This window comes from Vanellus vanellus (genome assembly GCF_965231255.1).
Source record: "Vanellus vanellus genome assembly, chromosome: 2".
Classification (NCBI taxonomy): Eukaryota; Metazoa; Chordata; class Aves; order Charadriiformes; family Charadriidae; genus Vanellus; species Vanellus vanellus.
Window position 1 is genome coordinate 55422114 of NC_138906.1, and position 21033 is coordinate 55443146.

Below are 21033 nucleotides of genomic sequence, written 5' to 3' on the forward strand. Positions count from 1 at the left end.
GCCAATAAAGGCACCTTATGCCTGGACCAAAGGAATCTAATCTGTGGAGGAGAAATCTTTTACTTTTAGGACTACACTCATTTTTAGATTCATACATTAAAAAATTCCTGGGGACAGATTCTGCCATTGTTGTCCAGCTAAGTCATACTCTTATAAATAACCCCACTGCGGAGAATGGCTTTTCTTTTAGGGTAAGACACTTTTCTGCAGATGAGAAGTGATTGAGACTAGTCCTTGGAAGCTTCCTGCAAAAAATCACACTGTTTTTCCTCCTGTTCTCAAGTGAAAGGAGAAAAAAAGAAGGCGTCATTGAGTAATAAACCAGATTTCCAGCTTATCTGAAGATCTCTGGATAAAGGCCGTAATGGGCCACTGCCCTAATAAATATTTAGATATATAGTATCTTTGCAGCAGTTTACTTGATCAAAACACAAACCTAGCTAGATTAAGGGCCACTGCAAGTGATAATTATTATTATTCCCTAACTCCTGACATAGTGGAGAATATAACAGGTTGATAATCTGCAAATAGCTTCAGTTCCTTCCTCTGCCACTGACTGAGGGAACAATTTTGAGGAATTCACTTGCTCTTTCTGCACCTCAGTTTGCCACCTGTCAAGTAGGAATCGTGCCATTTAGCTTCCAATATAAATCGCTAACATGAAAGTGATGCATGATGGAGTGGTGTTTGTGATGTTATCCGTTTCTGCAGTGCCACACACACGAGTACTTTGCAGGTATTCTCTCAGTTGCACAATGTAGGTATGTTTCTCGCAGTATCTCCTATTGTATTCCTCATATTACATACACAGCAACAGGATGCCTCTTACTTCTACATACTTGCCAATGACTGTACCTCTCCTTGGCCTTCAACCCTTCCTTCATTCCTTTTTCATAGTAACTTTGTGGTAATCTACTCTGTGCTGGACAAAAATATCTGAGAGGGATTCATTTGGAGCAAGAGAAATTCAAATGTCTCAGCATTCTCCTGAACTCCTAGAAGATTACATTCTTTGTTCATAAATCACCTTATGCAAAGGACTACAGCAGAGCTGGACTCATGGGCTCGAGTGATGTATCATGGTGGGCGTTGGCAACTGAAGGCTTGTTTTTTATTTCCTTGATTTCAATAAAAAATGCTTTCGTGATTTCATGAAGCGACTTTGTAACACAACTGCTTGATGCCTGCCTCTCAGTCAGTTGGAATTACAATTTCCTTTAAAAGAAATCCTACTGAAATCAATGGCTTCTTGAAGACCAGGTATCATTTATCCTGTTTAAGAGTGACAGAATTACATAAGATATCTTAAATTGGACCGAATCCTGACGTTATTCTTCAAAACACCTTAGAGGCTTTGGTTGATCTGATTATGACTGAGTAGGAACAGTCAAATGAAGAATGAGTAAGAACTTCCAAACCCAATATATTTAGAACAAACCTTTCCTACAGGACTGGCCTGTCAATTTTGAGCCTTAAGCTAATCAGCACAGCTCTTTTAAAACCACTATTCTTTGTATTTAATATTAATCCCAGATTATAAAATGAAACATACATCTTTCCAATAGCCTGTTCAAAATCCTTAGTTCCATTGGAAGTATTTCATATAATACGCTCTAGAGCTACACCATAATGGAAAATAGAGCTGTAAACCATATTTCTGGACAAGCCGATGAGCCTGTGTGATGGGGCTGGGAATAGAAACAGCATTAGTATACCTTGGGAATGGATGTAAAAGCTATGTCAGCTGTGTAAGTAGGGACTGATTGTCCTTCCTACACCATGACATACACTGCATTTAATGTGCCTATTCCTCTTGAGCCTCGTGAGCTGGTCCCAAATTTAGGACACACAAAGGATTAATCAAGCTTATACCCAGGACATGTCAGACAGAACATTTCTATATGCTTGTGTAGTGAAACAAGTCCAACAGAACCACCACGAGCAGACGGGGAAGACGACCAGCCTGGCTAAATAGAGAACTTTGGCTGGACCTCAGGAAAAAAAGAAAAGTTTACATTCTCTGGAAAAGGGGGTTGGCAACTTATGAGGATTATCAAGATATAACAAAGCTATGTAGGGGGAAAATGAGAAGGGCCAAAGCTCAATCAGAACTCAGCTTGGCCACTGCAGTCAAAGACAATAAGAAAAGGTTCTTTGAATATATCAATAGAAAAAGGAAGACTAGGGAAAATGTAGGCCCGCTGGTGAACGAGACAGGTGCCCTAGTGGTGGAGGACGCAGAGAAGGCAGAGTTACTGAATGCCTTCTTTTCTTCGGTCTTCACTGCTAAAGCTGTCCCTCATGAATCCCACCCTCTGAAGGCAAAGGGGGAGGTCTGGAGAGTGGAAGATTTTCCCTCAGTTGAGGAGGACCGGGTCAGAGACCACTTGGCCAAGCTGGACATTCACAAGTCCATGGGCCCTGATGGCATGCATCCGCGAGTGCTGAGAGAGCTGGCGGATGTTATTGCTAGACCACTCTCCATCGTCTTTGAACGGTCATGGAGAACAGGAGAGGTGCCTGAGGACTGGAGGAAGGCCGACATCACTCCAATCTTCAAAAAAGGCAAGAAGGAGGACCCAGGGAACTACAGACCGGTTAGTCTCACCTCTGTCCCTGGGAAGGTATTGGAGCGACTCATTCTGGATGTCATCTCCAATCACGTTGAGGAACAGGAAGTTATTGGAAGTGGTCAACATGGATTTACCAAGGGTAAATCGTGCTTGACCAATCTGATAGCTTTCTATGATGTTATAACTGGTTGGCTGGATGAGGGGAAAGTCGTGGATGTCATCTACCTTGACTTTAGCAAGGCTTTTGACACTGTCTCCCATGACATCCTCATTAGGAAGCTGAGAAAGTATGGGCTAGATGAGGTGACAGTGAGGTGGATTGAGAGTTGGCTGCGGGACAGAACTCAGAGGGTTGTGATCAGCGGCACAGAGTCTAGTTGGAGGCCTGTAACCAGTGGTGTCCCCCAGGGGTCAATACTTGGTCCAATTTTGTTCAATATATTCATTAATGACCTGGATGAGGGGACAGAGTGTATCCTCAGCAAGTTTGCTGATGATACCAAACTGGGTGGGGTGGCTGACACCCCAGAGGGCTGTGCTGCCATCCAGCGTGACCTGGACAGGCTGGAGAGCTGGGCAGAGAAGAACCTAATGAGGTTCAACAAAACCAAGTGCAAGGTCCTGCACCTGGGGAGGAAGAATGCTAGGCACCAGTACAGGTTAGGGGCTGACCTGCTGGGAGATAGCTTGGAGGAGAAGGATCTGGGGGTTGTGGTAGACAGTAAATTATCCATGGCCCAGCAATGTGCCCTTGTCGCCAAAAAGGCCAATGGAATCCTGGGCTGCATAGGGAAGAGTGTGGCCAGTAGGTCGAGGGAGGTCATTCTCCCCCTCTACTCGGCACTGGTGAGGCCACAACTGGAATACTGTGTCCAGTTTTGGGCTCCCCAGTTCAAGAGGGACAGGGAACTGCTGGAGCGAGTCCAGCGAAGGGCAACTAAGATGATTAAGGGCTTGGAGCACCTCCCTTATGAGGAAAGGCTGAGAGAGCTGGGACTCTTTAGCCTGGAGAAGAGAAGGCTGAGGGGAGACCTTATTATGGCATACAAGTATCTAAAGGGTGGGTTGAAGAAGGATGGAGCCAGGCTCTTTTCATTGGTTCCAAGAGACAGGACGAGGGGCAATGGGCACAAGTTAGAACACAGGAAGTTCCGTTCAAATACACGGAAACAGTTCTTTACGGTTCGGGTGACAGAGCACTGGAACAGGCTGCCCAGGGAGGTTGTGGAGTCCCCTTCCCTGGAGATTTTCAAGACCCGCCTGGATGCAGTCCTGAGTAATGTGCTCTAGGCAATCCTGCTTTAGCAGGAGAGTTGGACTAGATGATCTCTAGAGGTCCCTTCCAACTCTGATAATTCTGTGATTCTGTGATTCTGTATAGAGAAGAGTCTGTGCCCTTTCAAGAAACCACAGGAAACGGTCAGATGCTTCTGCATTTGGATGATCAGAACACACTAAGTATATCCCAAATTTTCAAAATCATAGGATTGGCTTAAAAGGTATGACACTTAAGAAAATAATAATATAGGATTGGTTTTCTGCCTAGTGATTTTCCAAACCTTTGCTTCTTCATCTTTGACCCACCATCTTAGAACTAGGAAATCTGCTTTATTAAAAAAAAAAATAAAATTCACATGATCCAGGAGTACAGCTTTAGAGAAATCCCTGCCAAATATTGTACATTGACAACTCCATAAAAGCTTTTGGTTTGGGTCTTCTGCTCCAGAGCAGAATCAGTTTTGCTTTTCATACATTTATCCAGCACATTCAGTATGAAATGAATCCTATACCCTTTCTTCTAAATACGTATATTTTCCTCAACCAGGGGAAACTGAAATACAGGATGTTTGAAAGAAATTCAAGTATCAACTGATTAGACTGCTTTTACTACATTCATCAAATGCAATCTTAGTTTTTAGCTGTAAACCCAGTCCTGTTGGTATCCAGCAGTAGTTTCACAGGTATATATTCTGCATTAAAAGTATATACACTTGCATATATCCACACGTCCAGGGTTTCAGTACATCGGACCAAATCCTGCCTCGAATTATACTCCACTGAATTCAACAGAACTTCCTAGGAATATACATAGAGAAGGCAAAACTAGATCCATCACTGCTGCATTGCCTACTTCCTTCTTGTTACTTTAATTGATTTTCCTCCCATTTGGCCCCATTCTTAAAGACTTTTGTAGGTTAAGAATTAGGCAAGTTATTTGGAAACAACTTGTATTTACTGATCCTCATTCACTGTATAAATTACACAATGCAGTCATGTGAGGTAAAAGAAGGATTTTTGCTAAAATCTCATTTAAATACTAATTAACAAGTAAGTTCTAAGGATACAGGCACCTTTATCACTCGTATGCTTCCAAAACATTTTAAAACTTTGATGGAGCAGACAATGTTCTATTCCCTTCTGAGCAACTAAAATTAATTTAGACACCATATTGGTCTTCTTTTCTTTCCACTTTGCGTCTGCTGTTTGCAAATTAATCCTTCTGACCCTACAAATTCAAGGCAGTTATAACTTGAAATTCACTGGAATTCCGCCAGACCTATTATTTGCAGTACTTTCTAGCTGCATAAATAAAACAGCAACTAACTGAATATACTAGGCATACAAAGCAACATAGAAAGCCATCTGTAATTAAGAGGCATAAAAAGAGCTCCACTATTTTGTTAGGGAAAAATGATAGGTACAACTGCAATTTCAAATAATTCACCCAGCAAAGAGCAGAAGTACATAAATATACACAAAAGCCAGTGCATTAGTTCCCAGTATAGATCCAATTAAATTTAGTCAGAGTAATAAATTACAATAGATTAGTTTATGTCTCATAAAAACTACTTTATTTTTCTTCGTGCTTAGCAGATTTAGTCTTTCTGCAGATCTTTTGCTTACACAGGTGCAAATTTCTTGAATCTGACATTGACTGTTTCCTATCTCATTAGTGATCTTGGGCTTTTGTTCTGTGCTTACCAGAAAGCTACACTCCTCTGCCATCTAGTGCTTTAGAGAAGTATATTTTATATCAACTGCCAGCTCTTGCTTACCTAGCGTGTAAAACAGAATAGATGAGGACTCTGCAGAAACCTTTTAATAAAATTTCCTTGCTAAACGGCAGATTAAAGAGCAACTTGGTTTATCAACCTCTATGGATATTGATCACTGCCAGAAATCACCTCTATCTCTACAGATCTTAGTATGATACAAAATCATTTAGCAACATTACATCACCTTTCCGGTTCTTTCTAAAATGAAAAATAAAATAATTAAAAAAAAACAAACAACCAAACCTTACAGAAGAAAAAGATAATCAAATATAACATGTATTTAATCACATGAAATTTTCAGACAAAAAAGAATGTCTTTTCCAGCTACTAGCAGGTCCCCAATGTATCAAAGTGAAATTTCCCCGAGGCATATAGTTTTTCTTTTTAAATGGATTCTGGACTACAGCATTTGTAACAACCGGCTTGTTTTTTTGTTAATTTATATTGTTTTGAAAAGTGTGTATTTATATATTAGCACTATTGCAACTTATATTTCTTTGAAAATTACATATAGTCAGGGTTTAAGTAACAGACTATGCCACATTTTAGAGGAATTCTGGAATTTTTGGGTTTGTTTTTTTTTTTTAAAGTAATGGAGCTTCATATTGTCAGTGTTCATAAAATGAAGCTATGAAAGTGAGCTTTCCTTACTCTTCTTTTGAGGGAAAAGTCAATCAAGCTAAACTGTTCTGACTCTCACTGGAGATAATTTCTTTTTCGGAAAATTGACTGGTACTATATCAATTGCATCTACAAATCTTCAGTATTTGTCAGTTGTTTCCAATTTTTCTTTTAAATACCATGAATACCAGATATTTCAATGACTTTTTTCTCCACATTACTCAGAAACCACTATGAAATATTATCAAGCACCTCTTCTTGTCTGGATTGCACAAATGCAGAACTAACATAAGCAGTATGGCTGTGAAATGAATCATTACCTAACCATGACCTGGCAAGTATCTTAAAATGTCTAGCATTGGCACAACCTAACTTCACTCGTGTTTCGTAAGAACTCTATTTGTAAAGCATTTTCATTGCTTCATCGATACTATAATTCAATAAACTAATGCAATATACTGCCAATTATATTTATGACTCCATTAGCAAATGGAGACTGTTTAGAGAAAAAGTTTTGTGTTTTTTTTTTTTATAAATAATACCTCTGCATTTTTGAAAAAATAACCCATGACACCCCAGGCTAATTTAGCTTATTTCTCTACAGAATCTTTGTCAAAAATATAAATATATAAAAAGCAACTAAGGCAGTAAGGTGTAATTGGTCTTATGTGGACAAAGAAACAAAAAACCCCACCTCTCCCTAAAATACATACACACCTTTCCCTCAGGTCAAAATATGTGTCTTATTGCTTGGCTAATCTCACCTCCAATATGTCAGTCTCATCACATGCAGCTCTGGAAAAGTAAGCCTTCCACTCTGCATCCTGCTTGCCACCTTTTATTGCCTTCAGTTCTCAATAAGTGAAAAAAAGGTATGACTGGAATAAATCCTGTTTGGGCAAATCAAAAAGAACTTATGTTGTTTGCTTGGATACTGTCAACTACATGGCATCAATTTACACTTATCATCTTTCATTATTCCCTTAGACTGTGGAGGAAAAGCAACTTCTCTGCTAACATCTGTTCCTACCAGTTACGTTTCAAAACATGGAATCCAGAGCAAGGAAAGCAAAAGTGAAGCATTAGAGCACACACAAGCCCACTCCTTAAGCAGGCATAATTGCCTCAGTTATGTACAAACAACGGCTTTCATACTCCTACTGCCCATGTTGCCACTTTTCTGACGCTTACACAAGCTAAGCTACAGAGAGGTACCCACTAAAAAACAAGCTGTAGAAAGACAGGGAACAGTTCACTGTCAGCATAGCTCCCTCAACCAAGACTGTACAGAAGCAGATACGTTCAAGTGCCAAGGAAACACAGGGGCAACCAAGCCAGGGTTAGGGGTAAACTCGCATTTTTTTGTAGCAAATAGCTATTATACTGGCTGTGCCATAACATCAAACAGTATCGTTTGTGTGTTGAAATCCCAACCTACAACTGAAAACAGTCTTAATCTTAAATGCAACGGTGCTACAATGTGGCTAAAACTGAAGTGAAAATCCACAGCCAAGTGCTGTAACTGCATCACTGAAGAGTACCAATGGACAGCAGAGGGCAGAACTGCTTCCCTGTGCAGAAGACTCGAGACAGGAAGGCTCCGCTGGTCTTTAGGGTTTTCCAAGTGCACATTGACCACCCAGACTACTTAATGGTAATGGCTGCAAAGAATCAGCTTTGACCCTTGTCAAACGTACAGATTTCCAGTCATTACATTTCAATTCGTTATTTCACTCAAGAAACCAAGTGCACTTTGGGGGGGGGGGGATGCGTGTGTGAAGGCTTTCCATACCCCTTTAAGACAGAATGTAATTTTGTATACTGACAACAGCAAGAAACACTTAACCTTCAGTCCAGTACAAAGTGCAAATACTACATGGCAACCACTATTTTGCTCAAAAGCAAGAATATCACCAAGTGTCTCAAACAACAGCATTGTGGAGAGATCCAGGCAGATTCTGTTAAAAGCCATGGAAATAAACATATAACTATCTTTCCTTGTAAATATCCTTTGTATCTAATCAACATTGGTTTTGAACTGGTATTTTCCCCCCTCCAAAAGAGCAGCAGCCAAAAACAGAAAGCAGATTTCCCCGGGAAACTTGACACACTTTATTTTACATCTGTGAATGTTCTCCCTTTGTAAAAAAATGTTATTTACAAAGCCAGCATAGAACATAGCATGCAAATTATTCAGTGTACTGTCGGCAGATGTCCAAACCCAAGGTAGATCCTGCTTCCTCTTTAATTGTTGATTGCCATGACATATCACTGTGAAGCATTTCCCACCGCATCCTAGAAGAACACCACCTATCTGCAACACCATATGGCATGACACGCAATTCAAGCAGGATTCCCCAAAGTTCATAGGTTTTCTGTATCAACATTGAGAGAACGAGGAAAACATTCTTGAAAAACATGATCTTTCTTGATGTAGCTACTGTTTTTGTTAGCATTAGTTCTACAGCATCAATTTTGAACAAACCAAGACGGACGCTTCCTGGCTCTTTCAATGATCCGCTTGCCTTCATCTTTTTCTGTGGGCTTTTCTCCATCATAGAGGATTACTGTCTCTACAGTTGGAGCATTAAATGGTCCTCCTTCCTTTTTATGTATTTCCAGCCGTATCAGTCGAGTTTCTGCTTTTACCTTTGCATAACAATAGCCACAAAGGACATGTTTCTGTTTCAAGTTTCCACACTCAGGACAGACATCTATGTTCCTCTAAAAAAAAGACAGTGGAAAATAGGAAATTTTGTAATTTGAACAACAGCAACAAAAGAAACAGAGAACAATCACAAACTACTAAAAATGTTAAATGAAATACCAGGGAAATCCAATTGTCTTTTCAAAATTTATTTTTTAAAAGTTATGTAAATATTTATGTAATACTATGTAATATTTATGTAATACTATGTAAAGTAATTTTTCTGTAATGTATTGCTATCTCAAATGCTTACTACTAAAAATAGCCTATGAAATCAATACCTGGATCATTATGCCTATTGATGTTTGGAAGACTAAAGACCTATCAACTCAGTTAGATGCAGAAAAAGTATAGACTTTTCCCATTTATATTAGCTGTTTAGCCAAAATTCACATTTATTGACTTGCACCTAAACTGTCACTATTTAACCACAGACTATTGTTACACAAGATGAACGTACCTGTTACAAGGTATTCTGAAGATTAAAATGTCTTTTAAGCTTATTTATAAATAAATTCCAGAAAGCTTTTCCAGCTATTATTGACAACTTTAATGATTCTCCAAAATAAGTGAGAAGAAAAATTACTGGTGTAAATCTTACTCCAGAATGCCTGTTTGCCATTAACAAAATAACCTGCAGTCAATAAGCTGGCAAATCCGTGGGAATTTAGTGATTACCTTTAGTTTTATAAGCTTATTGGGATTTCTTCGCCTGCAGCGGTTCACTTCAATGGTGCGCCTTTTCTTTGGCGCCGCCATCCACAAGATGCTATCTAAGAAGCTGGGCGCCTCATTACTTTCTGTAGTGTCTCCTACTGGCTCTGGAAGAAAAGCTGGAGCTTGGACGGCCAGTGCTGCTCCTGGAGGAGAAAAAAAAAAAAAAAAGGTAATCCATTATACTTAAGCCAAATTTTCGCGTGCGGCCGAAGAAACACGACACAGATGCTACTGACACCCCCAAGGCGAGGAAGAGCGGCCAGCGGCGTAACCCGCCCCGTTCCCTCACTACCGCCAGGGCTGCGGGCTCTACTGCTCCAGCCCCCTCCCTCCGCCCTTCAACGGTAAAAACGGCTCCCGCAGCCCCGATGCCGCCCTCTCCTTAAGGCGGGAGGGGAACACGCCGGCACCTACCCCAGGGTGGGCTCTGGCCCCCGGAGAAACCCGGCAAGATACCGCGCTCCAGCCGTCCCCAGCAACGCTGAAGGAGACCGCGAAGCCGCGGCAGGGGAGAAAAGACCACCACCAGAGCCGCCATATTCCCACACAACGCCGCCAAGGCCTCAGTGGAGGGGAAGGCGGTCTCTCGCCCGGGGCCCACTGGGCATGCGCGCCTGTCGCTGAGCCTTCTGGGAAACCGAGTGTTCCCAGCCCTCTATGGCACATCAGGGACGGAGGCCAGGACTTCAAGTCCCAGCATTCCTCTGGTTACCAGGGCCCGGACAGGGCGAGGGGTGCTCGAGGACTTCAAATCCCAGCATGCCTCACGGCACGCCTCCTTGCCAATCGTGTCCCTCGCGGGCCCGGCGCTCCTTCCCGGTATGCTCTGTTCTCCCCACCTCACCCCTTCTCGCCAATCAGCGCGCTAGTTCTGTCCTCGTGCGGGAAGCGGGCGGAGCGACTGCGCCTGCGGAGAGGGAGCTGGTGAGGGGACTGGAGGGGTTTGTTCCAAAATGGCGGAGCGCGGCTACAGCTTCTCCCTCACTACGTTCAGGTACTCGGCGGGGTGGGGGGAGGAAGAGGGTGCAGGCCTGGGCTCTCGGCGGGCGAGAGGGAGGGCGACGCACAAGCCTACGTGGAGCGGTTTTGCGGCGGCGGGGCAGAACGGAGTGGGGAGTTTGCAGAGTCATCGCGTCCCCACGGGTCCGCGGAGCCGGGCCTGCGAGGGATGGGGGTTGGCGGTGGCTGGGCCCGGGCAGAAGGGGCGGGCGTGGGGAAAGCGAACGAGGATCAGTCGCCTTCGCCTGAGGGGAGGCGGACGGCTGCCGGGAGTCTTCGTGAGCTCAACGGCTGCAGGCGCAGCCGGCGATTGAGGCGGGGGCTGAGGCGAGAGTCCCGGGTCCCACCTGATCTGTGTCGCTGACCTCCGGCCGAAGTGCAGTCGCTGCTTGTATCCTCTCTCCTTGCTGTAAGTCGGAGTCACTGCGTGGCTAGCCTGAGCTCTTGTCTCGTCACTGGTAGTGCCTTATAGCGAGTGCTTGGTGAAACGGTTTAGCAAACTTACTGTCCCCACACACATACTTTAGGCTGGGCAGTAATTCTGAGCTAATTGGAAATGCGTGATGATAGCTGAGCTATGGTGTCTTGAGGACTTGCTTCAGAACACGCTTTGCAGATGTAGGAACGAAAGAAGCCCTCAGATGAGTTTTAAATAGTTTATTTCCCTTCCCACCGCACTTTGCAGGCGGCGCTCTCCTTGTACTTTGTGTTGTGTGCAGCCTAGATGTGGGATGATTGCATGCACAGAATGAATACGCAATTGGAGTGGTATTTATTAAAGTATTGCCCTAGTATATACACTTAAGATTAATTCAGAGAAAAGGAAATTACTGTCCTTTTTTTTTAATGAAACTATTAAGCCATCTAGAATTATATTATACATATAAAAATTGTGTGCAAGAATCTTTTGTGCTGCTTTTGGTGAAGTGCTTCCTTAATCTCAGATGAGAGTAATGCTGTGTAATTGCAAAGGAGGTTACTAAAGGTTGGCTGCCGTTAAGTGAATGAAGCAGTTCACAAATAAAACTAGGAAAAGAATCTTCTTAATGGATGGATGCAGCCAAACATGCCTGCTTTACCCAAGTGGGTTGAATTCTTTATTAGCCCTTGGAAATGGTTTCCTAAGGGAGTTGCAAACTTTTTGTACTGTACAGAAGCACTATATGCTCTGAAACTTGAAGCCATTTGATTTCATACTCACACGGAAGAGAATACTACTTACACTTTACATCATTCACCTGTTCCTTGTACTGGGAATTATTTATTTTAGTTTGTGCTTACTTTTAAAATATTTTGCTACTGTTCTGTGTATTTTAATTGCTAGCATAGGAAACTATTGTTCTGGTTTGTTTGTATTTAGTAGTGGAGAAGCTAGAATCATTACTTTGTCACCTTTATATACTTTTTACTCAGTGTATAAATAACTATGCTAATTGCTTATTGCTGGCTTTGTTTTTTCTGACTCCTCTAAGCACTGAATTTTATAATTTTCTATTTTACTTCTGCATCTATTGAAACAGCAGCGTGTGAAGTAGAGCCCAGAGAATAGATCCCACTTGCAAAATCCCTTGTCTGATGCGTGCCTGGCACTGTGCCGTCCTTTTGCCTGGGGATTGAGAATGGACCCCTCAATACCCCTCATTCTGGATCAGTTACTTTGTCAGCCTGACACCTGCTGCTCTGTTCTGATGATTCTGCATCTATTACCAGAAAGACATGGATCGTGAAAACAGAATGCAGGCATAGCTGGGGATGGAATGGGAGCTGTTTCAATCTTGTGCCATTGACCTGATGTGTGCTTACCAACCTAAAAGAGTAGTGTTTTGCTCATACCATTCAGCACTGAACATCAGTGTCTTAAAAACTTTGCAAGCCACTTGTATGTTCAAGCCACAAGTAAAAACTTTTGCAAGCCATTTGAGTAGAAAGTTATGAGACCCTCTGAAGATTTTTCCCACTGACTGAAAAACTTGTTTAAAATGGTATAAAGTTGGAGAACAGACTTGTCGCCCTTCAACTTGCACCCCAGTCACTGTTCCCTATCCAAGACACATTAGCTTTCATCAGGGTTGTAGGCAGGTGCTGTATGAGTATCCCAGTAGCACTGTGCAGCAGGGAGTTCTGTGCTGAACCAATCCAGTTCTTTTAGTAACTGTTATGAATCTTCAAACTTGTGGGATTTTTTGTTTCTTAAAGTTCTGATTAGAACATGGTAATGCTAAGTATAAAGAGGGTTAAAAAAGCAAGTTAGCATCAGATTGTTGTAGGAAAGATTTGAGCATATCAGAATTCTGTTAGGCTTACTTTTACATTTTCCTTTTCAGTCCTTCTGGAAAACTTGTTCAGATTGAATATGCTTTGGCTGCAGTGGCTGCAGGAGCTCCATCGGTTGGGATTAAAGGTATGTTCAGAAAATAACTACTCTAGTGAAGTAATCAGGATTCTGAGTATCATTTGGAAAAACTAAAATAGTTTGGACTATGTACTGGGTCTTTCTTCATCTTGCCTTTTTTTACATATTTTATTTTCCTTTCTGTGGATTTTCACATGTATCATGGTTTAACTCCAGCCAGCAACTAGGACCATGCAGCTCTTCACTCACTTCCCTGCGCCCACCCCCAGTAGGATAGGGAGAAGAGGGAGAAAAGGAAAAAAACCTAGTGGGTTGAGATAGACACTTCAATAGAACAGTAACAGAAGAGAAAATAATAATGGTAAAAGAATGTCAAAATAAGTGATGCAATACAAGTGCTCACTACCTGATGATTGATTGCCTAGCCTGTCCCAAGCAGCAATCACGGATCCCTGTCCCCTGGACAACCCCCATTTATATACTGAGTGTGATGTCTATGGTATGGAATATTCCTTTGGCCAGATTGTCCTGTCTATGCTCCCTCTTAGCTTCTATGGGAAGCTTAAAAAAAACCTTGTCTCAATATATGCATTACTTAGCAACAACTAAACCAATATGTGTTATCAACATTATTCTCATACTAAATCCAAAACACAGCAGCTACTAGGAAGAAAGTTAAGTCTATCCCAGCTGAAACCAGGACAACATGTTTTAGTGGGTTTAATATTTCCTTTTTTTTTTTTTTTTCTGCAACTGAGTAATTTTTTTTATAAAGAAGGAAGGGAGCATAGAGCTCCATGCTAGAAAAAAATTGCTTGGGTGATTTTGGAGACACTCATCTGGTAGAAGTAGACGCCTTTTATTTTTTTGAGTGTTCCTGTCTCTTAAGTAAGTAACTCCAGCTGTGTGTCCATATATATAGAAATTACACAATTATTGCTCAATTATTAATAATGTGCTTCAGAATCTTTAGAATGGGATTATGGGAGCTGTGTGATTATTTAAAATGAGAAACAATGGGTTGGGTAGACTCATCAAAGTATCTCTGTTTAATGTGATTGTAAACTTGAAGGTGTTTGTCTTTAAAAAAATGGAGGACCAAAATTCTTTACAGTCTGATAAACTTGTTGTGTTTTGACTGTTTTCCATAATTTTAGTTTAATATAAAAAAAAAAAACAAACTACCAAAACCACTTGTTCCTTTCCAGCTGCAAATGGAGTGGTGTTGGCAACTGAGAAGAAGCAGAAATCCATTCTTTATGATGAAAGGAGTGTCCACAAAGTAGAACCAATTACCAAACATATAGGTTTAGTGTACAGCGGTATGGGTCCGGATTACAGGTATTAAAAAAAATTTGTTTGGTCACCATTTAGAAGCATTTTCATACAAGAAATGTAAGAAACAGAAACAGCAAATAGCTTTTTCTTTCTAAGTGTATGGCATAATATTATTTTGTATTACACTGTGTATGAAATTCACTGTAAGCTTTTCTTAGTATATTCAGTACCTTATGAAATAATCTATCTGAAGAATGAATAGGGAACAAACAGCAGTATAATCAAACTGAGTTTCAGTTTAAGTATTTCAGAGGTTACACAGTTGATAAGAAAACATAGACTGCCGGGTTATCTTTATATTGGTGTTATGCCAGGTGTATAATTCCTTAGCGTAGTTTTCAGTTCTAGTTGTAGCAACTAGTTGGAATATCTTTGATATACTAATTTTGTCTTTGTTTTTAGAGTACTTGTGCACAGAGCTCGGAAGCTGGCCCAGCAATATTACTTGGTTTATCATGAGCCCATTCCAACAGCTCAGTTAGTACAGAGAATTGCTTCCGTGATGCAGGAATACACGCAATCTGGGTATGTGGTTTCCTGAATTTTGAAGTTGTTCAGAAATATTATCTTGTTTAAATGTAAGGAATAACAACTTATGTGGTGATTGCTTTTTTTTTTGTGTGTGTCAAAATGTAAGTTAATTTTTCAGTGGAGAATGCCCATAGAACTGGCAGCGGGTGAGATAGGGTCTTCACATCTTGCAAACAAACATGTCAGACAAGGCAGCATACTTCTGGTTTTGTACCGTTGGTTGACTAGTCATTCCTGATCACAGCTCTGGGCTCATGGGAACTCTTTGGGGGAAGGTTAAAGCATCCAAAATAATTTAGTCATCTTTGGTTTTCACTGAATAAATTTCACATATCAACTGTATTTTTACTTAGTTTGGTGTTTTGTGTTTTTTTTTTAATTTATTTTTTTGCCCATAGTGGTGTTCGTCCATTTGGTGTATCACTGCTAATATGTGGCTGGAATGAAGGGCGGCCGTATTTATTTCAGTCGGATCCATCTGTAAGTATCTTATGTTTGTAAATTCTACTGCTTTTACAAAACATCTAAAACCTTATATGTGCTCATGAAATATCTTCCGTGATGAGAAGAAGAATAATGCAGAGCTAGAACAAAAGATCCCCTAACATAACTACAGAAATCAGAATGGGTTTCAGTAAGTGCTTGGAGCAAGCCTGGATCATTCTGTGCCTACATGTCCCTGTACTGCTTGAGGGATGGCAGGGCCACCATCCCTTTTCATGCCTTCCCATCTAGTTGGTAGTGCTAGCAAGAGTGGCATTCTGCAGCAGGTACCAGGAAAAAAAAAAGTTTATGCTTATGCTGTGCAATCAGTTGTTCTCTAAACTGGATTTTTAGGCCAAAATGTGTTCCACTGTGAAATGTGATGCGTATGCTTTAGTATTTAATGACAGTGGTTAACTTAAGTCAGTTTATTTGCTGTGTTTGGACTGCACTTCTGAAAAACTATCCTTTGATGCATGTGTGACTTGTTATGCTTTACATCAAACAAAACCCATGGTCACTGTAGTGATTTTGATAAGGTTCAGAAATTTTAATTACTGCCTCACGCTCAAATGTAAAAAGGAAAATGCAGATGCCTTGTGAAAGGCAGCTTGATTGAGGCATAGAACTCCTGATGGTCTTCATGCCAGAGGAGAGAATAGAAGTGATGGCTAAATATCCTGTTAGTAGATAAGGTAAATTAGATGGTTGATTTGAAACAAGTTGTTTACATTACTTAATCTTAAAAAGGAAGACTATATGGACTGAACCTCAGGAAAGGTCTGGCTGTTCTTATTCTCAAGGACAAACATTCTGTTTCTGTGTAAAGAATCCCGAATCAAAACCATGCTAAAAATTTACTGAATTCATCCTTCAAAGTAGTGGGAGGATGAAAATAGGTGGGCACCTATACAAATGTACTGTACATTTTCACACCATATGTTTCCATATCAAGTTAATCTGAATGTGAGCCAGAATAGTCTCCTATATTCTCAGAACATTCAGTATTTTCACAATTGCTTCTGTACTTTTTACCAAGTAATTGAATACATAATGTTTTGACTAAGTTACACAAAACAATTCAATAGATTGTTGCTTTTACAGGGAGCTTACTTTGCATGGAAAGCAACAGCGATGGGAAAAAATTACGTCAATGGAAAAACATTCCTTGAGAAAAGGTAATGTATTTGATACTTGTCTAAAAGGATACTATCTGTTTTGTTCAGCCAGATAAAAAATACACACTTTCAGATTATCAGAACAAAGTTTTAAAATACTTAGGATACTTCCAGTTTACTTATTTGCACATGCACAGGAAATTTGTTTTATTTAAATTATTAACTTTTATGTTTATTGAGAATTATTTCAGTGCAATAAACATTATATTCAATATATTTGCAGAAATATTGTTCTATACAGCGTCAGTAGGAAAAGAAGTGAATTTTCTTTTTTTTCAAATAATAACTTTGACTATTAATATTACAGTGCTTACAAATAATATTTGTATGAGAAATAGGAATATTTTAGTAGTGTTTGGGTTTTTAGAGGCTCTAGGATTATTTGGATTTGGACAGATCTTTGTCCCATGCTGAAATACATGAACTTTTGTTTACAGATACAATGAAGATTTGGAGCTTGAAGATGCCATTCATACAGCTATCCTAACACTAAAGGTTAGGAAAACATTTAAGAAATAAGTTTCTTACTGTTGTGACATCATTGATATGATTCACTGAACTGTGTTTTCTTTAACAGGAGAGCTTTGAAGGGCAAATGACAGAAGACAACATCGAAGTTGGCATCTGTAATGAAGCTGGTTTTAGGAGGCTCACTCCAACTGAGGTTAAGGACTACTTGGCTGCAATAGCCTAGTAGAAACTGAGCAAGACTGTGTGATTCACACAAAGGTCTTTTTAATTTTGGCTACTTAAATGTTTTTGTTTGCAATTTTTGCATACTTATTTCTACATGGTTTGTCTGAGAGATTTTTTAAATATCATGTGTGCAAATGCAACAGTCCTAATATACATGGGATCTTACTACAGGTAATTCTTTCCCTTGATACATGGAATCTTTGTACACAAAATACTGTACAAAATGTAAAGTTATAATGACAGCTTAAAAAAGGCTAAGGAATAAAATTTGAAGGCCACTGTTTTGGGGGAAAGTGTCTGTGTCTTTTTAATCATAGCTTGTTTATCTGCATAAAGCTTAGATTTCAGTATCTTTATTGTTGAGGAAACAATTTTCTACATACAGCTATGATGAACTCATGTTACACCTTCTTTTAAAGAATTTACATTTTGAGTGGACAGGATAATTTTTTCACTTTGGAATATATTTTAAATGTTAAGTAGCTTCCAAAAATGGTTTTATCTGGTGTAAAATATCATGTACTTTTTAAAAGAGGCAGAACAGTCTTCCATTTCAGGTGTGAACTGTGATCTACTTGAGCGTCTCTGCTCTTGACCCTATTGATCTTTGTGTCTCAAGAACTTGTTTTCTATTACTTGGGTTATTTTCATGGCCCTAGAAATTGCATTTTTTCAACAACTGAAATATTGTTAGAAATAATGGAAGCAATAACTGTTATTGAAAACTAAACGCACTTGTCACCATCAATAAAAATCAACAGAAGTTACAAAGCAAAATGAGAATATGTAATGTAATTACTTTATCCCTTGAATTGTGCTAAAGTATTTTCCAACTTGCAAGATAATTCTAAAGATGCAGTAATGAAGAGAGCGTTTAATTTATGCATCACAACTTCTACAGGTGCAGAACTAGATGCTTGAATATTATTGTGTGGGGCCATATGTATTGATACATATGTTACACGTGTAGAGCCGTTCAGGTTATACAGAAACACAAAACTTACCTCAAAAGAAACAGGATAAATAGATGTACTTTTTCAGCGGAAATAATCTGGTCTGTGGCCATTTAAGTTACTGTTTGCAGATTTTTTATTTTTTTTTTTTCAAAGCAGTCTGATTGTTAAAATGTTGATAATGAACTGAGAGTGATAGCTGTATCACTCTGCTTGTACGTAAGGCTAAGAACATATGGGAGCAGTCTGACAGGTTACATATTAGCCAGCCATAACTAATGAAGAAAATATAAAATAAGAATTAGTCTGTAGAAAGTAGTGCGCAAGCTAATTGATTTGTTTGTTCCAATGTCTGTCTTCTGATGTTTTATGTTATCATTAGATAAATAAGAATTTCTGAAGCATGCCATAAATGAAGTTTTATTTCCTAATGTCAGAAATAAAAGCTGTGTCCAAACAGTTCATTCAGACTTAGTCCAAATCACTTTTTGAGTATTTTATTCTGAAAACCAATTCATGCTCTGATTCTTGTAGAGAAAATGAACAACTAGGAACTGAAACTGGAGACTTTATGTTGCTTTACTCTAAGCTTTCAGAATAATTTGGAAAAACAGAATGCTACTTGAATATTTATACACATTCAGTCAGTTTTTACTGCTATATAAGTTTTTAAAGGAATTTTGTGTATGAAAAAGTGCAGCTAGGTACATCAGAAAATGGTTAGCATGAACTGTAGTAGCCTAGTTGCCTCCTCTACTAGAAACAGTTGATTAGCAAAGAGCACCCTATGGAAGGTAGTTGAAACTAGAGCATTTTCAAATAAATCATGCTGTCTCACTCACCAGATGGTAACAATGAGGCAAACAAAAAAATGTTTTAAGGTTTGGGGTGTGTGGTTTGGTTTGGTTTTAGGTTTTTTTTGTGTTTTTTTTTTGTTGTTGTTGTTGTTTTGTTGTTTTTAAAATAATTGAACAACATATCTCTGTAGAATCTTATTTTTTATAGGTGGTGAAGGGAAGTGAAAAAATGGTATCTTCCATCTTTTCCTGTGGTTTAATAATTTAAATGTAGTAACTGTTCTGTGTATTCTATGGAAACTATTGTGTTCTGAGTAAGGAAAGTGCTACCTTTCAGATACCTGATAATTGGTATAAATGTTGATGGGGGGCAGGAGGCGGTTGCCCGCTTGCCCCCCACCCCATTAGAAGGACAGACAACCATTACCACACGGGGTTGTTTTACTGAAGCATATACTTCAGAAATGTTTTACTCCATGTTGTTATGGCCCAATATTGTAAATGGGTGGCAGCATGAGTACATTTGTCAGATGTTCTGAATGTCCTCTTGTATGAGGTTGCCTCACTCAGTGCTTTTTAGGAACGTAAGCTGTTTGAATTGGTAAAATAATGTGTGGTGGCAAATGGTGGCAAATTTGAGAACAAATTTGAGAACAAGTAGAAGCATGTCTTGAAAAATAGGAGAATGCTACCACTAGGCTGTTGTAGCACCATATATTAGTACATAGTCTCCTCTTACGACAAAAAGCTTCAAAATGATCAGTTCTAACTTTCCTTTGAGAGTACTTTCCCTTGAGAGTGCTTTCCTCAGGCTGCCTGTCTGAGGTATGATCTCAGGGCCCTGGTCATAATTTTTGTGGTGATATTTAATTGTTTGTGTGAAATGAGAAGGGTAGGTCTATGTGGTCTATTGTCAGTGGTATTCATTTTGATGAGCCACTGAGCTGTTTTTACACCATTAAGAACGGAGTCTCAAAGCTCCCTGATAATACTTAAACCCTACAGAGAATCAGAGGTCATGGGACTTGGTGTAATTTGGAAAGAATATGCATAATATTTTGAATTCAGGCTCTATTTAGAGTATTAGATAATTTTCTTAGTGGTAGACAGATAGACCTCGATATTATTACGCTGTTCTAATGGGGAAAGCGGTATGATTTGGAGTGTGTTTTTTTAAACTGTTTGATCCTACAGTGAAGAAAATCATTGTCATACTTGGATGACTGCACATCTAGAACAGTAACTAAATTTTATCTAATATTTAAAGGGAACCTTTAAACTGTAGGGAACTAATTTACATCTTTTTCCATTCTAAATCCTTGGAATTTAAGAAATAGTAATTTTAATTTTGAGATGTATTTCTCAAAATCACTTCAAGAGTGAGAGATACTAGTGCAGTAGAGTAGCAAATTAAATGGTGGTTGTGTGCATTTTCAAAAAGTGGAATTACTTTTTTTTTTTAGTTATATTTTAGCTTTGTTTGTGTTTTGTAAACCAGCTCTGCATAAAGTGGGGTCATGGGGAAATAAAGTGGACAAACACTGTTTATTTGTGAGAAATGACAAATTACAAGCTAGATTACTTAAACTGACCATGAAGTATGACTTTGCTTCATTTATCTTGTTCCTAATGTAGTCATCCGCAAGAAGAAAAAGAGACACGGGTCACTTGCAAATCAAGAATGTTATCTATTTTTATCTCCTGGAAGATGATCTGCTCTGAGGAACTCAGGATAGTGTGACACCTATGAGAACAGAGAATTTCCTTGGGCTTTATTTAATGAGCAGGATCAGAATCTGAGAACAGTATCAACCATTTCATGAGGTTATGACTTTAAGTAGGTTCCAATGTGATAAAAGATACAGGTGTGGTAAACCCCTTACAGCTTGATTTCGCCTACTATTGCTTTGCAGAATCTTGTGAAATCACTTAGACAAGTGAAGATTAGTACTCACTGCAGGAACCAGCCCGTGCCGTTTGGGGAGTATTGCTGCGGCATGGAGAGAGGCTAGAGGCTGCGGAGATGTCTAC

The 21033-nt window shown here is 39.5% G+C and overlaps 2 protein-coding genes across 2 annotated transcripts; one reads left to right on the forward strand and one right to left on the reverse strand.

The window, feature by feature from the left end:
- Positions 1 to 8347: 8347 nt before the first annotated feature.
- Positions 8348 to 10231, reverse strand: MRPL32 (mitochondrial ribosomal protein L32). Its single transcript, XM_082479700.1, has 3 exons — positions 10089 to 10231; positions 9636 to 9817; positions 8348 to 8974 (listed from the first exon to the last, which is right to left on the reverse strand). The coding sequence occupies exons 1-3, from the start codon at positions 10210 to 10212 to the stop codon at positions 8720 to 8722; spliced, it is 561 nt and encodes a 186-aa protein (XP_082335826.1). The 5' UTR covers positions 10213 to 10231; the 3' UTR covers positions 8348 to 8719.
- A 342-nt stretch (positions 10232 to 10573) lies between these two features.
- On the forward strand, positions 10574 to 17533 carry PSMA2 (proteasome 20S subunit alpha 2). The gene is made up of 8 exons (XM_082479683.1): positions 10574 to 10668; positions 12998 to 13074; positions 14235 to 14367; positions 14767 to 14889; positions 15294 to 15375; positions 16483 to 16556; positions 16994 to 17051; positions 17134 to 17533. The coding sequence occupies exons 1-8, from the start codon at positions 10628 to 10630 to the stop codon at positions 17248 to 17250; spliced, it is 705 nt and encodes a 234-aa protein (XP_082335809.1). The 5' UTR covers positions 10574 to 10627; the 3' UTR covers positions 17251 to 17533.
- The last annotated feature ends 3500 nt before the right edge of the window (positions 17534 to 21033 follow it).

Excerpts from the sequence above, each read along its gene's own strand:
- MRPL32 (XM_082479700.1), bottom strand. The coding sequence starts at position 10,212 with ATGGCGGCTCTGGTGGTGGTCTTTTCTCCCCTGCCGCGGCTTCGCGGT. Across the intron at positions 9,818-10,088 it reads GGGCCAGAGCCCACCCTGGG|GAGCAGCACTGGCCGTCCAA; the intron begins GTAGGTGCCGGC and ends TTTCTCCTCCAG. Across the intron at positions 8,975-9,635 it reads ATAAGCTTATAAAACTAAAG|AGGAACATAGATGTCTGTCC; the intron begins GTAATCACTAAA and ends TCTTTTTTTTAG.
- PSMA2 (XM_082479683.1), top strand. The coding sequence starts at position 10,628 with ATGGCGGAGCGCGGCTACAGCTTCTCCCTCACTACGTTCAG. Across the intron at positions 10,669-12,997 it reads TTCTCCCTCACTACGTTCAG|TCCTTCTGGAAAACTTGTTC; the intron begins GTACTCGGCGGG and ends TTTCCTTTTCAG. Across the intron at positions 17,052-17,133 it reads CAGCTATCCTAACACTAAAG|GAGAGCTTTGAAGGGCAAAT; the intron begins GTTAGGAAAACA and ends TTTCTTTAACAG.